The sequence below is a fragment of the Bos taurus genome, chromosome 16, assembly GCF_002263795.3.
Source record: "Bos taurus isolate L1 Dominette 01449 registration number 42190680 breed Hereford chromosome 16, ARS-UCD2.0, whole genome shotgun sequence".
Classification (NCBI taxonomy): domain Eukaryota; kingdom Metazoa; phylum Chordata; class Mammalia; order Artiodactyla; family Bovidae; genus Bos; species Bos taurus.
In genome coordinates this window covers 76,366,098-76,389,727 of record NC_037343.1, presented here as the reverse complement: position 1 = coordinate 76,389,727, position 23,630 = coordinate 76,366,098, and the positions used below count along the sequence as shown (strand labels likewise).

The window sequence follows — 23,630 nt, the reverse complement described above, 5'->3', positions numbered from 1 at the left end:
CTATTGTGCCATTTACTCTATTCTTATTTTAAAAAGCAAACATAGAAATAAAAACCCTACCTTCCAGTGTTTCGTGGATGGATGTCCTGTACCTTCTCTTAAATAATCTCAGAAGTAGCTATTTCTATTGTCACTGTCAGTTTACATCAACTGATCAGACTTTCAGTTTCAGAGTTGGCCTCGCAGAAGATGAAAGCTGGATTGTGCGCTTTAATGAGAAGTCTTTCAGGGCATAGCTTCTCCCTTCGAAATCGTTTGAGAATTGCTATGTCTAAACAGGTAAGAAGCCTGCCATGCTGAGGTTGGCCAGATCTGAAGCAAGCATTCTTAAATCTGTGAGCTTGTTGCCACTTAAAACACCAGGGTGTCTTACCACTAACCTCAAGAAACAAGAAAAAAGTCAAATAAATAACCTAACTCTACACCTAAAGCAACTAGAAAAGGAAGAAAGGAAGAACCCCAGGGTTAGTAGAAGGAAAGAAATCTTAAAAATTAGAGCAGAAATAAATGCAAAAGAAACAAAGGAGACCATAGCAAAAATCAACAAAACCAAAAGCTGGTTCTTTGAAAGGATAAATAAAATTGACAAACCATTAGCCAGACTCATCAAGAAACAAAGGGAGAAAAATCAAATCAATAAAATTAGAAATGAAAATGGAGAGATCACAACAGACAACACAGAAATACAAAGGATCATAAGAGACTACTATCAACAATTATATGCCAATAAAATGGACAACGTGAAAGAAATGGACAAATTCTTAGAAAAGTACAACTTTCCAAAACTCGACCAGGAAGAAATAGAAAATTTTAACAGACCCATCACAAGCACGGAAATTGAAACTGTAATCAAAAATCTTCCAGCAAACAAAAGCCCAGATCCAGATGGCTTCACAGCTGAATTCTACCAAAAATTTAGAGAAGAGCTAACACCTATCCTGCTCAAACTCTTCCAGAAAATTGCAGAGGAAGGTAAACTTCCAAACTCATTCTATGAGGCCACCATCACCCTAATACCAAAACCTGACAAAAATCCCACAAAAAAAGAAAACTACAGGCCAATATCACTGATGAACATAGATGCAAAAATCCTTAACAAAATTCTAGCAACCAGAATCCAGCAACACATTAAAAAGATCATACACCACGATCAAGTGGGCTTTATCCCAGGGATGCAAGGATTCTTCAATATCTGCAAATCAATCAATGTAATATACCACATTAACAAATTGAAAAATAAAAACCATATGATTATCTCAATAGATGCAGAGAAAGCCTTTGACAAAATTCAACACCCATTTATGATAAAAACTCTCCAGAAAGCAGGAATAGAAGGAACATACCTCAACATAATAAAAGCTATATATGACAAACCCACAGCAAACATTATCCTCAATGGTGAAAAATTGAAAGCATTTCCTCTAAAGTCAGGAACAAGACAAGGGTGCCCACTTTCACCATTACTATTCAACATAGTTTTGGAAGTCTTGGCCACAGCAATCAGAGCAGAAAAAGAAATAAAAGGAATCCAAATTGGAAAAGAAGAAGTAAAACTCTCACTATTTGCAGATGACATGATCCTCTACACAGAAAACCCTAAAGACTCCACCAGAAAATTACTAGAACTAATCAATGACTATAGTAAAGTTGCAGGATATAAAACCAACACACAGAAATCCCTTGCATTCCTATACATTAATAATGAGAAAACAGAAAGAGAAATTAAGGAAACAATTCCATTCACCATTGCAACAAAAAGAATAAAATACTTAGGAATATATCTACCTAAAGAAACTAAAGACCTATATATAGAAAACTATAAAACACTGGTGAAAGAAATCAAAGAGGACACTAATAGATGGAGAAACATACCATGTTCATGGATTGGAAGAATCAATATAGTGAAAATGAGTATACTACCCAAAGCAATCTATAGATTCAATGCAATCCCTATCAAGCTACCAACAGTATTCTTCACAGAGCTAGAACAAATAATTTCACAATTTGTATGGAAATACAAAAAACCTCAAATAGCCAAAGCGATCTTGAGAAAGAAGAATGGAACTGGAGGAATCAACCTACCTGACTTCAGGCTCTACTACAAAGCCACAGTTATCAAGACAGTATGGTACTGGCACAAAGACAGAAATATAGATCAATGGAACAAAATAGAAAGCCCAGAGATAAATCCACGCACATATGGACACCTTATCTTTGACAAAGGAGGCAAGAATATACAATGGATTAAAGACAATCTCTTTGACAAGTGGTGCTGGGAAAACTGGTCAACCACTTGTAAAAGAATGAAACTAGAACACTTTCTAACACCATACACAAAAATAAACTCAAAATGGATTAAAGATCTAAACATAAGACCAGAAACTATAAAATTCCTAGAGGAGAACATAGGCAAAACACTCTCTGACATACATCACAGCAGGATCCTCTATGACCCGCCTCCCAGAATATCAGAAATAAAAGCAAAAATAAACAAATGGGACCTAATTAACCTTAAAAGCTTCTGCACATCAAAGGAAACTATCAGCAAGGTGAAAAGACAGCCTTCAGAATGGGAGAAAATAATAGCAAATGAAGCAACTGACAAACAACTAATCTCAAAAATATACAAGCAACTCCTCCAGCTCAACTCCAGAAAAATAAATGACCCAATCAAAAAATGGGCCAAAGAACTAAATAGACATTTCTCCAAAGAAGACATACAGATGGCTAACAAACACATGAAAAGATGCTCGACATCACTCATTATCAGAGAAATGCAAATCAAGACCACTATGAGGTACCATTTCACACCAGTCAGAATGGCTGCGATCCAAAAGTCTACAAATAATAAATGTTGGAGAGGGTGTGGAGGAAAGGGAACCCTCTTACACTGTTGGTGGGAATGCAAACTAGTCCAGCCACTATGGAGAACAGTGTGGAGATTCCTTAAAAAACTGGAAATAGAACTGCCTTATGATCCAGCAATCCCACTGCTGGGCATACACACTGAGGAAACCAGAAGGGAAAGAGACACGTGTACCCCAATGTTCATCGCAGCACTGTTTATAATAGCCAGGACATGGAAGCAACCTAGATGTCCATCGGCAGATGAATGGATAAGAAAGCCGTGGTACATATACACAATGGAGTATTACTCAGCCATTAAAAAGAATACATTTGAATCAGTTCTAATGAGGTGGATGAAACTGGAGCCTATTATACAGAGTGAAGTAAGCCAGAAGGAAAAACACCAATACAGTATACTAACGCATATATATGGAATTTAGAAAGATGATAACAATAACCCTGTGTACGAGACAGCAAAAGTGATGCTGATGTATGGAACAGTCTTATGGACTCTGTGGGAGAGGGAGAGGGTGGGAAGATTTGGGAGAATGGCATTGAAACATGTAAAATATCATGTATGAAACGAGATGCCAGTCCAGGTTCAATGCACGATACTGGATGCTTGGGGCTAGTGCACTGGGACGACCCAGAGGGAGGGTATGGGGAGGGAGGAGGGAGGAGGGTTCAGGATGGGGAGCACATGTATACCTGTGATGGATTCATTTTGATATTTGGCAAAACTAATACAATTATGTAAAGGTTAAAAATAAAATTAAATTGAAAAAAAACAACAACAACAAAAAAATAAAATAAATTCGATTATATATAAAAAAAAAACACACCAGGGTGTCTTACCACCAGCAAAGTTAGAAATCTTCATATTGGGAAGGCTGGTTCAAGTAGTATTTCGTTTCAGAACACAGAGTTCTTTCAGAAGTCAAGCATTCAAATTCCAAATAAGCCTTTTGGTAAAGTTCTATAGGTTTTACTGCTGGCACAATTAAAACACAAACATGAACACAAGAATCTTATGTCTGATGTTGCTAATAGTCTGCCTGCTGCTGCTGCTAAGTTGCTTCAGTCGTGTCCAACTCTGTGCAACCCCATAGACGGCAGCCCATCAGGCTCCCCCGTCCCTGGGATTCTCCAGGCAAGAACACTGGAGTGGGTTGCCATTTCCTTCTCCAATGCATGAAAGTGAAAAGTGAAAGTGAAGTTGCTCAGTCATGTCCGACTCTTAGCAACCCCATGGACTGTAGCCCACCAGGCTCCTCAGTCCATCAGATTCTCCTATCTGGGGATAATGATCTGTTTACATTAGTATTGAGGCATGGACAGTTTTCCTTCTTGGAGAGACAAAAATAAAGTCTAACAGCATTTAACTCTTAGTCTAAAAACCCTGGCTTCCTCGGTGGCTCAGTGGTAAAGAATCGACCTGTCAATGCAAGAGACCCAAGTTTGATCCCTGAGTTGGGAAGATCCCCTGGAGTAGGGCATGGCAACCCACTCTAGTATCATTGCCTGGGGAATACCATGGACAGAGGAATCTGGTGGGCTATAGTCTGTGAGGTCACAGTCAGACATGAGTGAGCAACTAAACAATAACTAAAGCCGTGCTGAACTACAGCACCCTATCTCTACGTACTAATATAGTATAGAATTTAAGAGCCCAGTATAAAATGAGATCAGACTCTAGCTGTGATGGTTACTTTACATTTTTGAAGCTCTAAGTGTCTGGACACCTGATGCAAAGAGCCAACTCATTGGAAAAGACCCTGATGCTGGGAAAGATCGAAAGCAGGAGGAAAAGGGGGTGGCAGAGGACAAGGTGGTTAGATAGCATCACCGACTCAATGGACATGAGTTTGAGCAAACTTCAGGAGATGGTGAAGGACAGGGAAGCCTGGCGTGCTGCAGTCCATGGGGTCACAAAGGGGTGGACACGACTGAGCAACTGAACAACAGCAGCAAAGTGTCTGGACACAGTAATTATGGTGTTCAACCAGCCTGCGCCACCTTTTGAAAGAACGATCGAGGAGACCCTTGCCTGAGAAGCTCTCTGCCTTCCCTACAGAGGGCTCAAAGGACAGGTCACACCCTCCCCTCCTGTGGCCACTAATTTCTAGTGATGTTTTAATAAAATGGAGATCAGGTTCTCTGCTGCCTACCCAGTTCAGAGACCTTTTAAAGAAGAAATAAGATAACCCAGCTAATTTATTTAATTCCATTCTGGTTTAATAATTTGCTGTTAATATTCTAAGAGTGTAAAGCTTTTCTCTGTATTGTCTTTGCTGATCACTGTACTGTCTCATATTCTATGTCATATTGAAATTTTAATTATTTACATTCATTTCCACCCGCCCCCCCCCCCCGCCCTGAAGTTTAGAGTAATTGCCCAAAGAATATCCCCCTTACTAACTTGAATAATCTGAAACATACGGAAATCTTGTTTGCTAAACCCCCAAAGAGACTGAGAACTGAGAATTCGGACTGTAAACTAAGCCTCTTCAGTCTCCTTGCTTCTTTTTCCCAGACCCTAGACTAACACTCCTCTCCCTTCCTGTAAAGACTATTTCCCTTGAGTCTATAACTTTTCTGTTCCACCACCATTTAGATGACTTGTCCTCAGGGACGTGGCTCTGTTAAGAGCCCCAGGAAGCAAGCCGTGATTAGTCGCCAGGCTTGCGAAATCCTCCCCCGTTCTGTTTACGAGGACGGCTGCCAACCCTCCAAAGGCTGGCTCCGCACCCGTGTTCTTTTCAGGGTCACTGTGCTTGCAGAGCGCAGATTAAACACGCAGCCTCGGGACTCTCGTTGCTGTGAGGAGAAACATTTACATTCCACTGACAGCACAGGGTGTAAAAGGAAGCCATCTGCTCTGATTTAATGACTTCAGGAGTAACTACGACTCCGAGATGAGAAAAAGTCACAGCACGGCTCACCTCAGCCCAGGGCTCTTCTGTGAGGCAGACCTGGGGAGGAATTGCCTCCCTGTTAGGAAGCATTTTCATCCTGAGAGGTTCTCAGAGGTTGGCCCTCTACCCAATGGTTTCATTGTTCTCTTTTATTAATGGTTCTTTGCTACAGTTTTGTAGGGCTCTTTCCCTGGTCTTAGGAACCTGGAATAAATCTATTTCTAACATAAAGGTGACAAGCAGGTTGTTGATTATTTGTGCATTCCACCCAGGCAATTCATCTGTTCGATATCCAGCCCATTTTCTACAATGAGATCAGCTGTAAAATATTGATACTTCAGAACGAAAAGGTGGGGTGTGTGTGCTCAGTCGCTCAGTCACATCTGACTCTTTGCGACCCTATGGACTGTAGCGGGCCAGGCTCCTCTGTCCATGGGATTCTCCAGCAAGAATACTGGAGTGGGTTGCCATTTCCTTCTCCAGCTAAAAGGTGGTGAACAGGGGAAAAAAGGAAAAGTAATTAAAACCTGAGGATTTAATATGTCCCTGGCCTCTGCCATGCCATCTCAGTTTAATCTTCATGATTGTCTAAGGATACAGAGATTGTTGCCCTTAATTAAAAGATCTTTTAAGCAATTTGTCCCAAGTAATGAATTGCTTAAGCAGCAGATCTGGTATCCAAATCATCCGGGTTTGTTCACTTATACACAGATGCATCCTGGGTAGAGCACTAGGTAGATATAACCCTAAGTTTACCCTGAATTTCAACCAAGTTCCCCTTATTTGACATATTTACCCACTGAGAGATGAGTAATAATAGTTATTTTATATTCAGATCTCTTGCTATGGACAGTGTTTACATAATCAGCAGTGCTTCTGTTTACCGGTGTTGCTCTAATTTTTTAGGACTTTGCACAACAAAATGCTGCTGCTTTGCACAACAAAATGCTGCTGCTGCTGCTGCTAAGTTTCTTCAGTCGTGTCTGACTCTGCGCAACCCCAGAGACGGCAGCCCACCAGGCTCCCCAGTCCCTGGGATTCTCCAGGCAAGAACACTGGAGTGGGTTGCCATTTCCTTCTCCAATGCATGAAAGTGAAAAGTGAAAGTGAAGACACTCAGTCGTGTCTGACTCTTAGTGACCCCATGGACTGCAGACTACCAGGCTCCTCTGTCCATGGGATTTTCCAGGCAAGAGTACTGGAGTGGGATACCATTGCCTTCTCCAGCACGACAGAATAAGCTCCGACAAAAGTAGGCTGATGGGTGGAAGCGTTTTTTCTGTGAGTTCTAGGCAGGTGCCTGGCACACAGCAGCTATCTGGGAGCAAAGCTGTCTCTCTAAACAGTGCCTGCATAGATGCTGAAAAATTCAGCAGAACAAAGAAAGGGACCCCTAATTCACAACTTTCAGTCCTATGCTTTTAACAGCCCAGCATGTCTACCAAGAAACAAAGCAACGCAGGAAAATCTCCCAGGGTTGTTGCTTGTATGAAACAGCCCTTGTGCTACCCTCTGGTTTTAACACAATGTTATCAGGCGATGATTAAGAAGGTAGCTGTTTCCTCGCTTTGCAGTGTCAGAAAACAAGGTATCAAGCCAACAACTGCCTTTGGAGGTGCAGCACTCAGATTGCAGCCAGGTATCGCTTCCAAGTGTAAATATTAACAGCGAAGGAGAGGAGGCGATCTCCTCTGGCTCTGGGCTGCCTGAGCTCAGCAGATTAACGTGACACTCCGGCCTGATTTGCTGAGATGCAGATAATTGAGCTTCTTGTTAACGAGTTTCCATGTATTTTTTTTTTTTTTTAACTCCATCAGCAGGTTCTTGAATCAATGCCTGGATTAGGTTTGACTAACATCAGCACAATTGACTCTGATGGAAAGTTTAAAATTTGTAATTAAAAATTGCACGTCCATTTACTAGTTTCCAAGTAAAAGGAGTTAAGCCTTCTGGAAGCATTTATACCTAGTTTGCCAGAACATATTATTTCTTCTGCCTCTGCTTGAATGAAGGAGTCCGTGATGTTTTTAGGATGCTTGACTGAAAGAGTCTGTGATGTTTTAAGACACTGGGTAATGCTTAGGGGCAAGTGGAAGGAGGCCTCTCACGTTTCACCCACTGCCAAAGGATTTAAGGTCTTCATAGTTTGGGTGAATGACAGAGTGGTTTTCATACTCCTTTTGAGATGCTGGTAAAGAATCTGCCTGCAATGCAGGAGACGTGGGTTCAACCCCTGGGTTGGGAAGATCCCCTGGAGAAGGGCATGGTGACCCACTCCAGTATTCTTGCCTGGAGAATCCTATGGGCAGAGGAGCCTGGAGGGCTACAGTCCACAGTGCCGCAAAGAGTCGGACACGACTGAGTGACTAACATTTTTGAGACACTAAGTTTCAAAACTATTATATAGGAGCTCTTATTTTCTTGTAGATTTTTTAAAAATGGCCTCAGCATTGTTTACATGAAAACATGCTTGCATCCTTTTCTCTATATAAAGTATATAAGCATGATTTACAGTTCCTGCATTCAATAAATGCCAGCTGATGAGGATGGTGATCCCAGAGTCCCTCAAATGCACTTAAGCTGTCTCACTGCAATGGCATGTTACTACCCATAAAAATCTGACACAAAATGTGTCCAGATATGTCTCTTTGCAGTTCCATGGACTGTAGCCCTCCAGGCTCCTCTGTCCATGGGATTCTCCAGGCAAGAATACTGGAGTGGGTTCCCATTTCCTCCTCCAGGGGATCTTCCCAATTCACGGATGGAACCAGAGTCTCCTACATCCCCTGTGCTGGCAGGCAGATTCTACAGCACTGAGCCACCTGGGAAGCTTGTCCTACAGCGCCATGAACAAAATCAAGGATGGCAGCACTGCCCATCCTTGCCCAACATTGCCCAAATGTTATAAAGTCTACCTGCTTTTGTTTGTAAGAAGATACTCTGAATTTGTGTGGCAAAAATTCTAATCAGCATATTCTTGGCTATGGAATCCTATGGTTCATCACACTAATGTCTTAATGTGTGGTTTCAAGATCTATACTCTTCTATATTTAGAAAGCTGTATTCAAACAGAATATAGCATCTTCTTCTTTTCTGTCAACTTCAAAGTTCATAACACATCGTATTTGCTCAAATTCTTTCTGGCTGAGTCGACAAATTAGATAGCACTGTAAAACAAATGCAGAAGCGAACTCGACAGATGACGGGTAGTGCCTGCTCTATCCAGGTGACACTCGGCTTACTTCTCAGGAAGAGAGCATGGCCTGGTTGGTCTGTGCATCAAGACTGACCTGGACCTCACTTTGAACTCGGAGAACTCAGCAGGAGCTGGTCATTGTGACTGCAATCCAGGACCACTGGGATGTGGACAGTTCAGTTCAGTCGCTCAGTCACGTCCAACTCTTTGCCACCCATGGACTGCAGCACGCCAGGCTTCCCTGTCCATCACCAACTCCCGAAGCTTGCTCAAAGTTATGTCCGTGGAGTTGGTGATGCCATCCAACCATCTCATCCTCTGTCGCTCCCTTCTCCTCCCGCCTTCAATCTCTGCCAGCATCTGGGTCTTTTCCAATGAGTCGGCTCTTTACATCAGGTGGCTAAAGCACTGGAGCTTCAGCTTCAGCATCAGTCCTTCCAACGAAGAGTCAGGGTTGATTTCCTTCAGGGTGGGCTGGTTTGATGAGGACATCAGTGAGCAAATCCTGAAAACGGAACTGGACCAAGGATGGTGCTCTTATCAAATCCGCTTCAGCCCACAGGGCTGTGTGAGTCAACACACAGGACCCAGCCAGCTCTTCCTCCCCCAATATTTTACTTGAACAGGGAGCCACTCAAATGCTTTGCCCTCTGGAAAGGCACATGCCTGTGTGATGCTCACAAAGGGCCTCCCAGGCTCCTTGCATCCAGGAACGCCTTTGTACAAAGGCGCTCATGGCAGGAGCCCGCCCCCTGCCGGCCAAGCACTCACCGTTACTGTCCCAAGGCAGAAGATAAATGGCACACGAGGACACAGAGCCTGGACCTCCTGAGCTCAGCCCGCGAGGTGACGGGGAAGCTGAAAGTCATCACTTAGGGCTCCGCAAATACAGTGTTAAATGGGAGGCTTACATTGGTCACTACGATTCAAGAGCATCTATTTTGGTAATTTAAGTGGTGATTTAATGTGCATCCGTGTGTGCTAAGTTTCTTTAGTCATGTCTCACTCTTTGCAACCCATAGGCTATAGCCCGCCAGGCTCCTCTCTCCATGGGATTCTCCAGGCAAGATGCTTATATTGGTTACTATAATTCAAGGACATTTATTTTGGTAATTTAAGTAGCAATGGAATTATCTCAATTCAAACATATAGGACCATTACCCTCAGGAAGCTGCAAATTAGAATAATTTACATGCTGCCCGCTGTGAATAACTTTAGCATTCACAGGACCTAATGGTAAAAACAAATAGGTTATTCTGGATTCCGTGGGGGCCCCAGAGCAGATACTACAATCTTTGTTTACAAGATTTACATTTTTCATATTCTCCCTGGAAATGTTCAAAAAATTCCAGAGTTACCTGGATATCGTCTGTCTCGTGAAAAACTTGTATTTCTGTAAGTTATATATGTCCATGTGCGTGTGCTAAGTCGATCAGTCGTGTCCGACTCTTTGTGACCCCATGGACTGTAGCCCTTCAGGCTCCTCTGTCCATGGGATTCTCCAGGCAAGAATACTGGAGAGGGTCTATATATAATGATGTCTGTTTCAAACCCCTATTTTATAATTAAGAAACGCTAATATCTCTAAACTGTTCAGGTAGGGTAGTCTGAAAAACAATCTCCAGGTGTTGTGTTTATAAATTAGGACACTGAAACCCAAGACAGTGTTTTGAAGGAAAACCAGTGATGAGTCTGAGTAAATCATTTAACCGTTTGGGCCTTAGTTTTTGCATCTGTCAAGTGTCAGTAACCTTCCTACTGATATTAGGATTAAATGAGGTACTGCTCATGGCACACCTGTGGTCATCAAGACAGCTCAACATCAGAGAAGGCCCAGATCTTGATGAAAGAGATACGAGAGGGCTCTGGTCAGCAGGCGCCTGAGCCAGTGGGCTGCCCATGTCCCGAACTGGTAACTCTCCTTGGGCAGTTAATGGTCCTCTTTCAGAAACTCCAGGCTTCCCTAGCTCTGTAAACAAATTACACTAACCAAAGAAACGCTCGAACCACCTCTATCTTGGGGCTTCCCTGGTGGCTCACATGGTAAAGAGTCCATCTGCAACACACAAGACCTGGGTTTGATCCCTGGGTCAGGAAGATCCCCTGGAGAAGGGAAAGGCAAACCACTCCAGTATTCTTGCCTGGAGAATCCCATGGACAGAGAAGCCTGGCGGGCCATAGCCCATGGGCTCACAAAGAGTCGGGCATGACGGAGAGATGGGAATACCAGACCACCTTACCTGCCTCTTGAGAAACCTGTATGCAGGTCAGGAAGCAACAGTTAGAACTGGACATGGAACAACAGACTGATTCCAAATAGGAAAAGGAGTACGTCAAGGCTGTATATTGTCATCCTGCTTATTTAACTTATTATGCAGAGTACATCATGAGAAATGCTGGGCTGGAGGAAGCACAAGCTGGAATCAAGATTGCTGGGAGAAATATCAATAACCTCAGATATGCAGATGACACCACCCTTATGGCAGAAAGTGAAGAATAACTAACGAGCCTCTTGATGAAAGTGAAAGAGGAGAGTGAAAACGTTGGCTTAAAGCTCAACATTCAGAAAATGAAGATCATGGCATCCAGTCCCATCACTTCATGGCAAATAGATGGGGAAATAGTGGAAACAGTGGCTGACTTTATTTTTCTGGGCTCCAAAATCACTGCAGATGGTGACTGCAGCCATGAAATTAAAAGACGCTTACTCCTTGGAAGGAAAGTTATGACCAACCTAGACAGCATATTAAAAAGCAGAGACATTACTTTGTCAACAAAGGTCCATCTAGTCAAGGCTATGGTTCTTCCAGTAGTCATGTATGGATATGAGAGTTGGACTATAAAGCAAGCTGAGCACCGAAGAACTGATGCTTTTGAACTGTGATGTTGGAGAAGACTCTTGAAAGTCCCTTGGATGGCAAGGAGATCCAACCAGTCCATCCTAAAGGAGATCAGTCCTGGGTGTTCATTGGTAGGACTGATGTTGAAGCCAAAACTGCAATACTTTGGCCACCTGATGCGAAGAGCTGACTCATTTGAAAAGACCCTGATGCTGGGAAAGATTGAGGCAGGAGGAGAAGGGGACGACAGAGGATGAGATGGTTGGATGGCATCACCGACTCAACAGACATGGGTTTGGGTGGACTGCAGGAGTTGGTGATGGACAGGGAGGCCTGGTGTGCTGTGGTTCTTGGGGTCGCGAAGAGTCGGACACGACTGAGCGACTGAACTGAACTGAAACTGAGCAACTAACACTTTTCATCTTCATCTTGGTCTATTTTATAATGATTTGCATAACTGGGACATTTTAAAAAGTGAGCAAATGCCTTTCTAATTTTACATACTTCAAGATGATGAATGATAGCTTTATTAGTCTATTGCCTCAAAGAATCTTTTTCGTGGTGCTGATCCAGGGAATTTGCTCAGTTTTTAGAGAAGGGAGACTTAATCTGATTAAACTTGAACGTCCTCAGACCAAAACATGCCTTCGGTCCTTTGAGAAAAAAGGGGGAGAGCATCACAGGCCTGAAAAATCCTCAATTAATGAAAAAGAACTTTAGAAAGATTCAAATGAAGGGGTTTTTTTGGGTGGGGGGGGGAAGATGCTTAAAGCAAAACTTAGTAACCCAGAACTATGCCTAGAGACATCTTTAATTAGCAGAAATCAGAAATCAGGTTAAAGAATATGTGCCTTTAATAAGTTAGAGAAAAACCAACTCCCAAACCAGGCCTATTCAACAAAATTTCCTGTCCAAACAGCATAATTTAAAGAAAAAAAAAAAGAATATCTAGAACAAGAAGCAAATTGTATTAGTTTGAGTTCCAATAGGAAAGAATAAGTCTGAGAATATCACTAAGGTGTTTCCATCAGTCAAATACAACCATCATTAAAGAAAGGTGCTACTGGTTTTGGTGGGAGGGAACCCCTTTAATCAGAGTGAGGGGCAGCCCGTGGGAAATCACAACCTATTGAAAATAATTTAGAGGACGGCGTGGTGCCGGCCCAAATTGGGTTATTATGAAATGACTCTTTCCTGCTCCGGCTGGGTTTCAGACAGAAGCTGGACGATCTAATCTGTAATCTAGCCCTCGCTTGAATTTATCCAATTTTATACCCCACCACTTCCAGCATCCTTCGGCATCCCGGCCAGGGCTGGTCCCTCTTTGTACCTCACATTGTCCAAATTCGGTTCCCACCATCACATCTTTACTCCTGACCTTTCTTCTCTCTTGAACGCTCTCCCGTTTTCTGTTCTGCAAATAATCTTCCTCGTGTTTTATGGCCTAGTCGAATTCCCATAACCTCCTTGAAAACTCCCCCTCTTGGAATAACTCGCTGTGACCAAACTTCTGTAATTCATCCTGTGCTTTCACTCAGCCCCATAAATCAGGGGCTGTTTTCCATATGTCTTGTGGCTTCTCTTTCTCTTCCAGAACCAGATTGCTGTTTTACTGACATTCTCGGAGTAGGGATTATGCATCTCCCTGATTCCCTGTCCCCCTCCCTCCCTCCCTGTGTCCTGTCCACTCTCAGACACGGGGCAGAAACGCCTGTTTGATGCTGTGGTCACCTCCTTGACTCTCAGCGGGCAGGGACAGCAGCCACTCAGCCGTTTTCGGCCTCAAGGTGGGACTTGTGAAAGGACAGGACTCTGGGCTTCCTGCTGGGAGGCCCAGCCGGTCAGCTCAGCCCACGGGAGCAGTCTTGGAAGACAGAGGTGGCTCAGAGGCAGGGTGACCTAGCGGGGAGGAGAAGCTGGTGGACGGCTTAGCCCCTCAGGCTCAGCTGAACTCGGAAAGCGGGGAACAAGTGGAAATCTCTTCGAGAGGCTTTTCTTACAACCAGTGCTGTGAAAAAATGAGAAGCGTTGGTCGTGCTAATGGTGTTCTTGGGGTAAATACAGGCCATTTCATCCATGTCCGTGGTCTCCTGGGGCAGCCGTCAGGCACCCTTCCCCTTGGGAACAGCTCTAACTTTGCTGGGTCCTCCTGGTCTCCTGGAACCGCCTGAATTTCATCAGCACCTTTTCCTCTTTCACTGCTTGGGGCTCCTCAACAATCTGTCCACTGTTTATCATCTTGTAGGGTCAGTGCCATAAATCTCCTTGTCTCTCTCAGACCTCTAACCCTCCTCCCATGACCCCGAAGGAACTCGATGCTCTTACACTTGGTCTTCAGGGTTCCTTTCTCAGACTCTTGCAAATATCAAGACACCGTTACACAAACGCCTTACCATCGAGGCCACGTGTAATTATGAACGCATTGCAGCACATCTCACTGAAGAACTCAGTGAAAACCTGGGATTCTGAGCTCTCTGCTAACAGCACACAACTTTACTTGTGACAGTTTCTTCTATGAGAACCAATTTATTCAGCCCTTTGGCAATAAACAATCAAACAAAACAAAAAAGACGTCTGGGGAAAATGTGCTTTTTGTGTTGTTAAGAAAATTCCTGCTCATTCTGTAAGACCTGGGTCAATGATCTTCTGGGAGAAACTATCCCTGCCCTCCCTTCCTCTGTGCAAACCACGTGCCACCCACCATTCCTTTGTCCATCCATTCATCCCTTCAGTAAGGACTGAAGCACCAGCTCTGACAGGCAGGGCAGCCAGGCCCAGACCTTACAGAGTTAAACAGCCTTCCAGGAGCTCACGGGCCGGAGGACTCGGCAGACACATCAAGCTGTCTGCACTGCTGCTCCCACATATGTGGGGCACAAGCCCCAGAGCCTGAACACGGGTCTTGCACCTTCCGAACTGGATCTGCTTGAGAAAGGCACTTAACCTCGGACTTTGTGTTCTCATCAGTAACATGGGAAAATTAATATCATCTAAGTCTTGGGACATCTGTGACAAATAATAAAGATAATGTGTGAGAGGACCTTAGGCATAGTGGCTGGCTCCCAGGAAGGACTCTATAATTAATAACCTTCATCAGTGTTATCATTATATGTTACAACGGAGGTGTATTTGGGAAGATGTGGGAGCTTGAAGGCCCCCTAGTGTTGATGGGGAAGGCAGAAAAGAAAGGAAGGCTTCAGTGGCAACTTTGAGAATATTCATACTGGACCTGGCAAAGAAGGATAAAATGAGAATTCAAAGAGCAAAGAATTACATTTTCTTTAAAATGTTTTTTTTCAAAGTTGCAACTGTGGCCAGCTTGTTCTGGGTTTAGAAGAGGTGAAGGCATGGATTTTAACGATTCAACACACTCATATTTGAAGAGAAGAGAACTTAAACTCCTCTCCAGAATCATTGGTTTTGAGGGGCCCTGTCCATCCTGCTGTAAATGGAATGCTTTCCTAAAAGCAAGTGAGTGAGTGAAGTTGCTCAGTCGTGTTCAACTCTTTGCAACTCCATGGACTGTAGCCTACCAGGCTCCTCAGTCCATGGAATTTTCCAGGCAAGAGTACTGGAGTGGGTTGCCATTGCCTTCTCCAGGTGATCTTCCTGACCCAGGGATCGTACCTAGGTCTCCTGAATTGCAGGCAGACACTTTACCATCTGAGCCACCAGGGAAGCCTCCTAAAAGCAAAGAGGAAGTCAAATTAGATACATCCTGGAGGGCTGCCCTGAGGCTGTCCCCGGGGTCCACGTGACTATGTTACAGGTGAGCGCCCATGTCTCTGTGAAGCTAAGCTTCCTCTGGGAAAATGGTTCAGGAAAGAGCCAATTTATATCAAATTTCACTTCAACATGAATAATAGGGTTTCTGTGCATTTGGTTCTTGGATGGAAATAATGTTCCTCTGTGGGAGAATGTGGGCTTCCCCAGTGGCTCAATGGTAAATAATCTGCTGGCAATTCAGGAGATGTGGGAGACTCAGGTTTGATCCCTGGCTCAGGAACACCCCCTGGAGGAGACCACGGCACACACTCCAGCAATCTTGTCTGGGAAATCCCATGGACAGAGGAGCCTGGACAGACACCAGGCTACAGTCCATGGGGTCACAAAGAGTCAGATTCAACTGAAGTGACTGAGCACAGTGGAAAGCGTGGATCATTGATCCTCAAGATCCTACCATCACCAAAGAGGTTACTAACGACCAAGACTAGACTTTTTCATTCTGTGAATTTGGTAGGAAAACTGGACAGATTTTCAGTACATAATATGTGCCATCATTTATATCTTAATAACTGTGGGACAGGCTTAACACACACACACACACACACACACACACACACACACGGTGCTCAAAGTTAGAAAATGCCACTCTGAACTCATCTTAAAAACACTTCATTCGTTATATCAGCATTATATATATATATATATATATATATAATGCTGCCTATTGAAAACCTCAAAGGAATATATGAGCTTTAAAAAAAATGTTTTCTTGAGGTTTTTTTTCAGCTTCCTAGGTGGCACAGTTGGTAAAGAACTTGCCTGTCAATGCAGGAGACTCAAGAGATGGGGTTCAATCCCCGGGTTGGGAAGGTCCCCTGGAGGAGGAAATGGCAACCCACTCCAATATTCTTGCCTGGAGAATCCCATGGAAAGAGGAGCCTGGCGGGCTACAGTCCATGGGGTTGCACAGAGTCGTACATGACTGAGCATGCATGGAACTAGAGTTATTTCACTCATTCATCAAAAATTAATACGTAATTTACCACTTCGAATAACAAGTATATGGATATCTCAAATCTCCTTCATAACACAGTCTTGCTATTCATAGGATTATCAAAAAATGTTAGGGGAATTGAGTGAAAATAACATTATTCAGAGTTTTATGTGCAACTAAAGTCAGGCAGACAATAAAATGATCATATTCCAAATGATTAAATATGTTTCATTGCAAATAGCCTATTTGTTTTCAGAGGAGCTATATTTAGTATGTTACTTCTTTCCTCTATACAATTAGTTTCCAACAGATTTCCATACTACACGAAACAATCTGTGACTCAGTGATTACAATGTGAGAAGAAGATAAGACCCATGATATCTTTTGTCCTTTTAGAAGGAAAGAATTCTTTCTATTTCTATCAAGCTTCAGTCAGTCAGTCAGTTCAGTTGCTTAGTCGTGTCTGACTCCTTGGGACCCCATGAACCACAGCATGCCAGGCACCCCTGTCCATCACCATCTCCTGGAGTTCACTCAAACTCACGTCCATCAAGTCGGTGATGCCATCCAGCCATCTCATCCTCTGTCGTCCCCTTCTCATCCTCTGTCGTCCCCTTCTCCTCCTGTCCCCGATCCCTCCCAGCATCAGAGTCTTTGCCAATGAGTCAACTCTTCGCATGAAGTGGCCAAAGTACTGGAGTTTCAGCTTCAGCATCATTCCTTCCAAAGAAATCCCAGGGCTGATCTCATTTAGAATGAACTGGTTGGATCTCCTTGCAGTCCAAGGGACTCTCAAGAGTCTTCTCCAACACCACAGTTCAAAAGCATCAATTCTTCGGCGCTCAGCCTTCTTCACAGTCCAACTCTCCCATCCATACATGACCACTGGAAAAACCATAGCCTTGACTAAACAGACCTTTGTTGGCAAAGTAATATCTCTGCTTTTCATTATGCTATCTAGGTTGGTCATAACTTTTCTTCCAAGGAGTAGGCGTCTTTTAATTTCATGGCTGCAGTCACCATCTGCAGTGATTCTGGAGCCCCAAAAGATAAAGTCTGACACTGTTTCCACTGTTTCCCCATCTATTTCCCATGAAGTGATGGGACCAGATGCCATGATCTTCGTTTTCTGAATGTTGAACTTTAAGCCAACTTTTTCACTCTCCATTTTCACTTTCATCAAGAGGCTTTTGAGTTCCTCTTCACTTTCTGCCATAAGGATGGTGTCATCTGCATATCTGAGGTTATTGATATTTCTCCCAGCAATCTTGATTCCAGCTTGTGCTTCTTCCAGTCCAGCGTTTCTCATGATGTACTCTGCATATAAGTTAAATAAGCAGGGTGACAATATACAGCCTTGACGTACTCCTTTTCCTATTTGGAACCAGTCTGTTGCTTAGGAAAATAATATTCATGTAATACATATATGAATCAGGAAAGTTTCAAGTAGAAAAATGTTAAAAACCAGTACCAATTTCAAGTCAGTTTTCTTGATATTTAAATTTGTTCAAATATAAAATCCCCAAAGTGTGCCCAGTTTTCTACATTTACTTTCACAAAAAAGATCAGCAATGGATTCAATGAGCTGCACACTCTTTTCCCAAACCCAGTGTAAGTCAGTCAAGAAGAAGGTCCATATAAGAATCTATACATTCAATTCTTGAAAAAAATTGGGAGAAACTAAATTCATGTTATGTTCAACTAGACAACATCATGATATTCACTTGCATACTAACTCTTTTGTTTCATTAATCACGACTCTATTTTTAATAGATGAACCAATGTTAAAAGTTCTTCTTGAGTAAAAACCAACAGGAATAACAAAAAATAATCGTTAACATGGTGTGATCAGCTTCATTATTCATCTTGAGTCTTTTGTTAAGTTAACTGGATTGTAACACAGAGACTTGCTTTCTAAAATGATCTGTGAGGACTTTCCAGTGGTTGAAAATCGCCTGGTGATGCAGGGAGTGCAGGTTCAATTCCTGCTCAGGGAACTAAGATCCCACATGCCGAGCAGCTACTAAGCCTGTGCCCCACAACTAGAGTCCATGCACCTCAGCAAGAGATCTCACGCAAAGCCAAGAAGATCCCATGTGCAATAACAACAACTTAGTCCAGAGAATGAAGGCAATCCTGCTATTTGCAACAGTGTGGATGGACTTTGAGGGCGTTGTTGCTGTTGTTGTTGTTCAGTCGCTCAGTCGTGTCCTACTCTCTGAGACCCCATGGACTGCAGCACACCAGGCTCCCTTTCCTTCACTGTCTCCCAGAGTTGCTCAAATTCACGTCCATTGAGTCAGTGACGCCATCCAACCATCTCATCCTCTGTCATCCCCTTCTCCTCCCACCTTCAATCTTTCCCAGCATCAGGGTCTTTTCCAATGAGTCAGTTCTTCACATCAGGTGGCCCAAGTATTGGAGTTCCAGCTTCATCACCAGTCCTTCCAATGAATACTCAGGACTGATTTCCTTTAGGATGGACTGGTTGGATCTCCTTGCAGTCCAAGGGACTCTCAAGAGTCTTCTCTAATGCCACAGTTCAAAAGGATCGATTCTTCATCATTTAACCTTCTTTATGGTCCAACTCTCATATACGTACATAACTACTGGAAAAACAAAAGCTTTGACTATGCAGATCTTTGTCAGTAAAGTGATGTCTCTCCTTTTAAAAATGCTATCTAGGTTTGTCACAGCTTTTCCTTCCAAGGAGCAAGCATAGTGTGTGGCTGCAGTCACCGTCTGCAGTGATTTTGGAGCCCAAGAAAATAAAATCTGTCACTGCTTCTGCTTCTGCCTTAAAGATCAGGTGAAAACGCCCCTCTTCTGTCCTTATGTAGAGCTGGCAGTGAGTTCCATCCTAACACTGACCCAGGAATTCTTCTCCCCTGCCAATCTGCATCCTCAATGAGACCCTCAGCTTGTGGGCATGTGCTTCATCTAATCCACTGCTGAATTCTCTAGTCCAGGGCACAGTTCATAGAAAGTCTTTATCAGCATTTGTTGAATAAATCAAAAAATAAAGTTGAGAAATGAAATAGTCCATATTACTAATGATTTTGGTAGTTGAGAATATTTTTCATAGTTTCTTCACTGATATTCTTCCTAAATCACTAAACTCAAAATTTTATGTATCACCATTCCCAGAAAAGACTCCATTTAAATTTTGTAAAATTAAAGCTGAACAACTTCTGCTGTAATACTCAGATATGGCAAAGGGATCTTTAAACATAATTCAGTGAAGAATTAGGAAGGTGAGAGATATTGGTTGCCCTTACAGTGAAAAATATGTATTTATGAAAGGCTTATCACAATCCCTGGTACTGAGAAGTTTCTCTGAAGTGTTAAATTCGTCTTTCTGTGCTGTCAAAACACTGATTTCTCCAAACCTCCCTATTTTCTCAATTTTCCCTGTTCTCCAAAAAGAAGGGTGATAAAAACCACATCCACACACAGGAGGAAATGGCATGGCCAAAAATAGACACATAGCCTTGTTTAGTTCAAATGCTGAACCTTAAAAATGAGCAAAATGAAACATTTCTAACTCAACCACTAAGGTTATGTTTCAGAGGCAGGGTCTAGAGGAGACTGTGTAGATTTCTGTCACTCAGGTGAGATGGCCCCTTCTCAAGAGCCAGGTTAACCGGGTACATTGCACGTCCCCAGTAAGAACAATTAAGGATGTCATCAACTTGAGAATCCCAACTAGAGGAATATCTGGACATAGGGGGAATGTACATGGAACTCTGACCTAGACGGGCACAGGTGTCTACCTGCAGGAACATGTCTGGGGGAAGAGACCACATTCATGGAGATCAGCACAGGTTCTTCTGTGTTTGCCGTGTGTGTGTGTGTGTGTGTGTGTGTGTGTGTGTGTGTACCTGTGCATGCACCAGACTTGTGACCATCTTAGCGTGCAAGACACAGTCAAGGCAAATGAAGACAGATATCACAAGATGAGGAGTAGAGACACAGAAACAATGGTTTTATTTTTCCGTGCAAATGTGCAAAAGCTGTAGTCACACACAATGCAACTGAAAACACAGAAGAAGACAGAGAAGAGGACAGGGTTTTAGGTCAGATATGACAAGACTGGGGAAATGGAAAAGCAGCTGACAATTACAGCGACGACAGAGGCACTAGAATTGTATGGAGAAACAAATGGTGAGTGACTCAGAAATATATCTGGAAGGAAACGTGTTATATTTGGAATGACCTGTAAGTACATAATTACAGATACGCCCAGGAGGGAGCAGATGTGAAAACTGTATGTGTGGTCTTCGGCTATAATCAATTTTATGGTTACTTCAGATAATTTGGGAAAGCAAATATTGATAGGAAGGGTTTCTCCAGGTCTCTTGTCAGGAAATCTAACTTTGCAGCAGATCAGCTGAGATGGTGGGTTAGCACATGCTGTCTGGGGGTGAGGGGGTGGGGAGTACAAAGGAAAGAAAACTTCAACATGAGTTTCTCCAGTTTAGTGCCTGCCAGCACTCCACAGCACAGAAATTTGCTGCATAAAATCCTCTATAACTATTGAAAAATGAGACTGAGTTTGCTTCCTTTGCTTTTATAGTATACTAATTGTAGTTTTGATGTCATGCTATATTTAAATTTAGCTTGTAATTTCCACAGGAAAACAATTTTCTTAACAACAAAAAAAAAGAAGGAACTAAATGAGTATTGGATACCACTCAATGGATAAAACACCCTCACATTTTCCAACCAGGGCAACTCTTAAAGACACAAATGCATTTACAAAATGATATTTGGTGGACCTTTGTTATTACAGTTGCTTTCCGAATTAATTCATAAGATCAACCTATTTTCCCTTTAAATGAACACTAATCATGGCTCCTTGGGAAGGTATGTCCACACTCATACACTTAGCATAAATGACGGCAAGTCAGCGGAAGCAATAAAAATACTAGTAAATAAAGTTACTTTCTAATTAATATATTATATACTGTACAAAAGCTAAGCAAGAATATATATTAATCTTTGCATACCTTATTAATTTACTTGGTAAATACATCACTTCATGTACTTATTAAAAAATCATAGTGCCAAATATATTTTGATTATAATATAGGTCTATGGGATCGCACAGAGTCGGACACAACTGACGTGACTTAGCAGCAGCAGTATGTTTTCTCTTCAGAAATATAGTGAGAGGATAAATTTACTTGCAAATTTTAGAAAAATAGGCCTCCAGGAAATCAAGTTTTATAAATTCTATTTTTAGTATATACCTATAGAATAGCATTTCTCTTTTTAAAATATGTATTGAAAAGCAATTGTGATTAGTTCATTTGATAGGAAAGTCAATAAGCTCATAAATTTATAAGCAATTAACAAAAAGTTATTTGTATAGAAAGTATTGCAGGAAAAAAAGAAACGGAAAAAAGTTTTATCTGTCATTTTTTCTGAGGAAGAAAGGTTTTATGGAATTATAAATTACACTGGTAAGGAGTAACTTGAGAACTGATACCAATTATAACAGAAAAGTTTCCTTCTACATTTGGAGGGACTTCATGGGATTCTCCACTTTATACATATTTTTAACTTACCGGAGAACTGGCAACACAGCATAGATGGATAAAATTTTTTTTAAAAATCTAATTTTCAAACTGTTGTGTCCTGAATAATATATGGGCATGAAAGGACAAGACTGACTGAGGATGAGGGTGAGGGAGGCTGACTTACTCCGTAAAGGTGCCCATGAGAGCGGGTGTGGGCGAAAGCACTCTCTCACCACAAGGGTCCTTCAGATACAGATGCGCTTAGAATGATGGCATATTTGTACTCAATATTCTCGACAAGGAGACGTTTCTGCTTGTATTGAGAACAATATTGCTTTGCATTTGGAGCCAAAATAAGTAAATATTTGCTACACTTGTAAAGTGCTTTGCAATATGCTTAAAATAGGCCTTGAATTTAGTTTTCAAGATGATTAAATTTCAAGGCATATCCTCAAAGTCGTGGTTTCAGGTTTGGGAGCGCTCAGACGCAGTCAGTAATCGTCCTGGTCTCCCCACTCGACCACGGGCTCATCATTCAGGCGCAGGATGAGGTAGGACAGGAGCTGGAAGAGGTTCTGCCAGAGCAGCAGCGAGACGTAGAAGGAGAGGCCGCTTACGTCCAGCTCGCAGCGCGGCCCGGCGAAGGCCAGCGCGCACACGCACCGGAACCCGTTCAGCAGGTCGTGACACCGGCCGCCGTGCAGGCAGGGGTCGGACGCGCACTCGTCGATGTCCTTGTCACACCTTCAAGACAGAAACAGCAGAGACCGGGCCCCGGCTCAGTACACGGGCCGTGACACGAACAGGGAGGGAGAGCTTCGGTCTCACCCACCCAGACCAGCGCAGTGGGACCGGCCAATCCCCACGCCCTTCCTGCGAGCCCTACAGCTGGGAGGCAGCCCTCCAAATGCCTTTCACGGATTTTGGTTTTAATGAAAATAATGTGCACACACACACACACACACACACACTGTTAATTAGAATGAGAAAACTGGTGCAGATCTTTAGAAACTAAAGCAAAACGGAGCCATGCATGAGTCAATTTCAGTTTCCCTCTCAGGAGTTCGTGTGGCTGCCACCTTGTAAAAAGTTCGGTTTATTGGGCTACATGGGAACCAAGAGAGGGAGCTGTGTTTTTTCAACTCAGCGTCTACAGAGCAGACCTCCCTGGGGCTGTGAGGGTTCTAAGGCGTCAGTGTGCCAGGCGCGGGGGAAGCCGGTGAGAAGCAGAAGAATGTATTCGGTGTATTCTGGGGGCTTTGGGATTATTTTCCTTGGGAATTCCATTTTACACACACAATGTATATATATATACACACACACACACACACTATATATATATATATATATATATAAAATGCATGAGTGCTAAACAGTCATGTCCAACTTTTTGCGACCCTGTGGACCATAGCCCACCAGGCTCCTCTCTCCATGGGACTCTCCAGGCAAGAATACTGGAGTAGGTTGCCATGCCCTCCTCCTCCAAGGGACCTTTCCCACCCAGGGATCGAACCTGCGTCTCTTGCATCTCCTGCATTGCAGGCAGGCTCTTTACCACTCATTCATTTGGCTGCACCAGATCCCAGCTGC

General features: G+C 42.9%; 1 protein-coding gene across 1 annotated transcript in view; it reads right to left on the bottom strand.

The window, feature by feature from the left end:
* CRB1 (crumbs cell polarity complex component 1) overlaps positions 1 to 23,630 on the bottom strand; it is a 213,682-nt gene that overhangs the window by 12,078 nt on the left and 177,974 nt on the right. Inside the window, 1 exon segment of the mRNA NM_001192482.2 lies at positions 22,658 to 22,784. Coding sequence (NP_001179411.2) covers positions 22,658 to 22,784 — 127 coding nt within the window.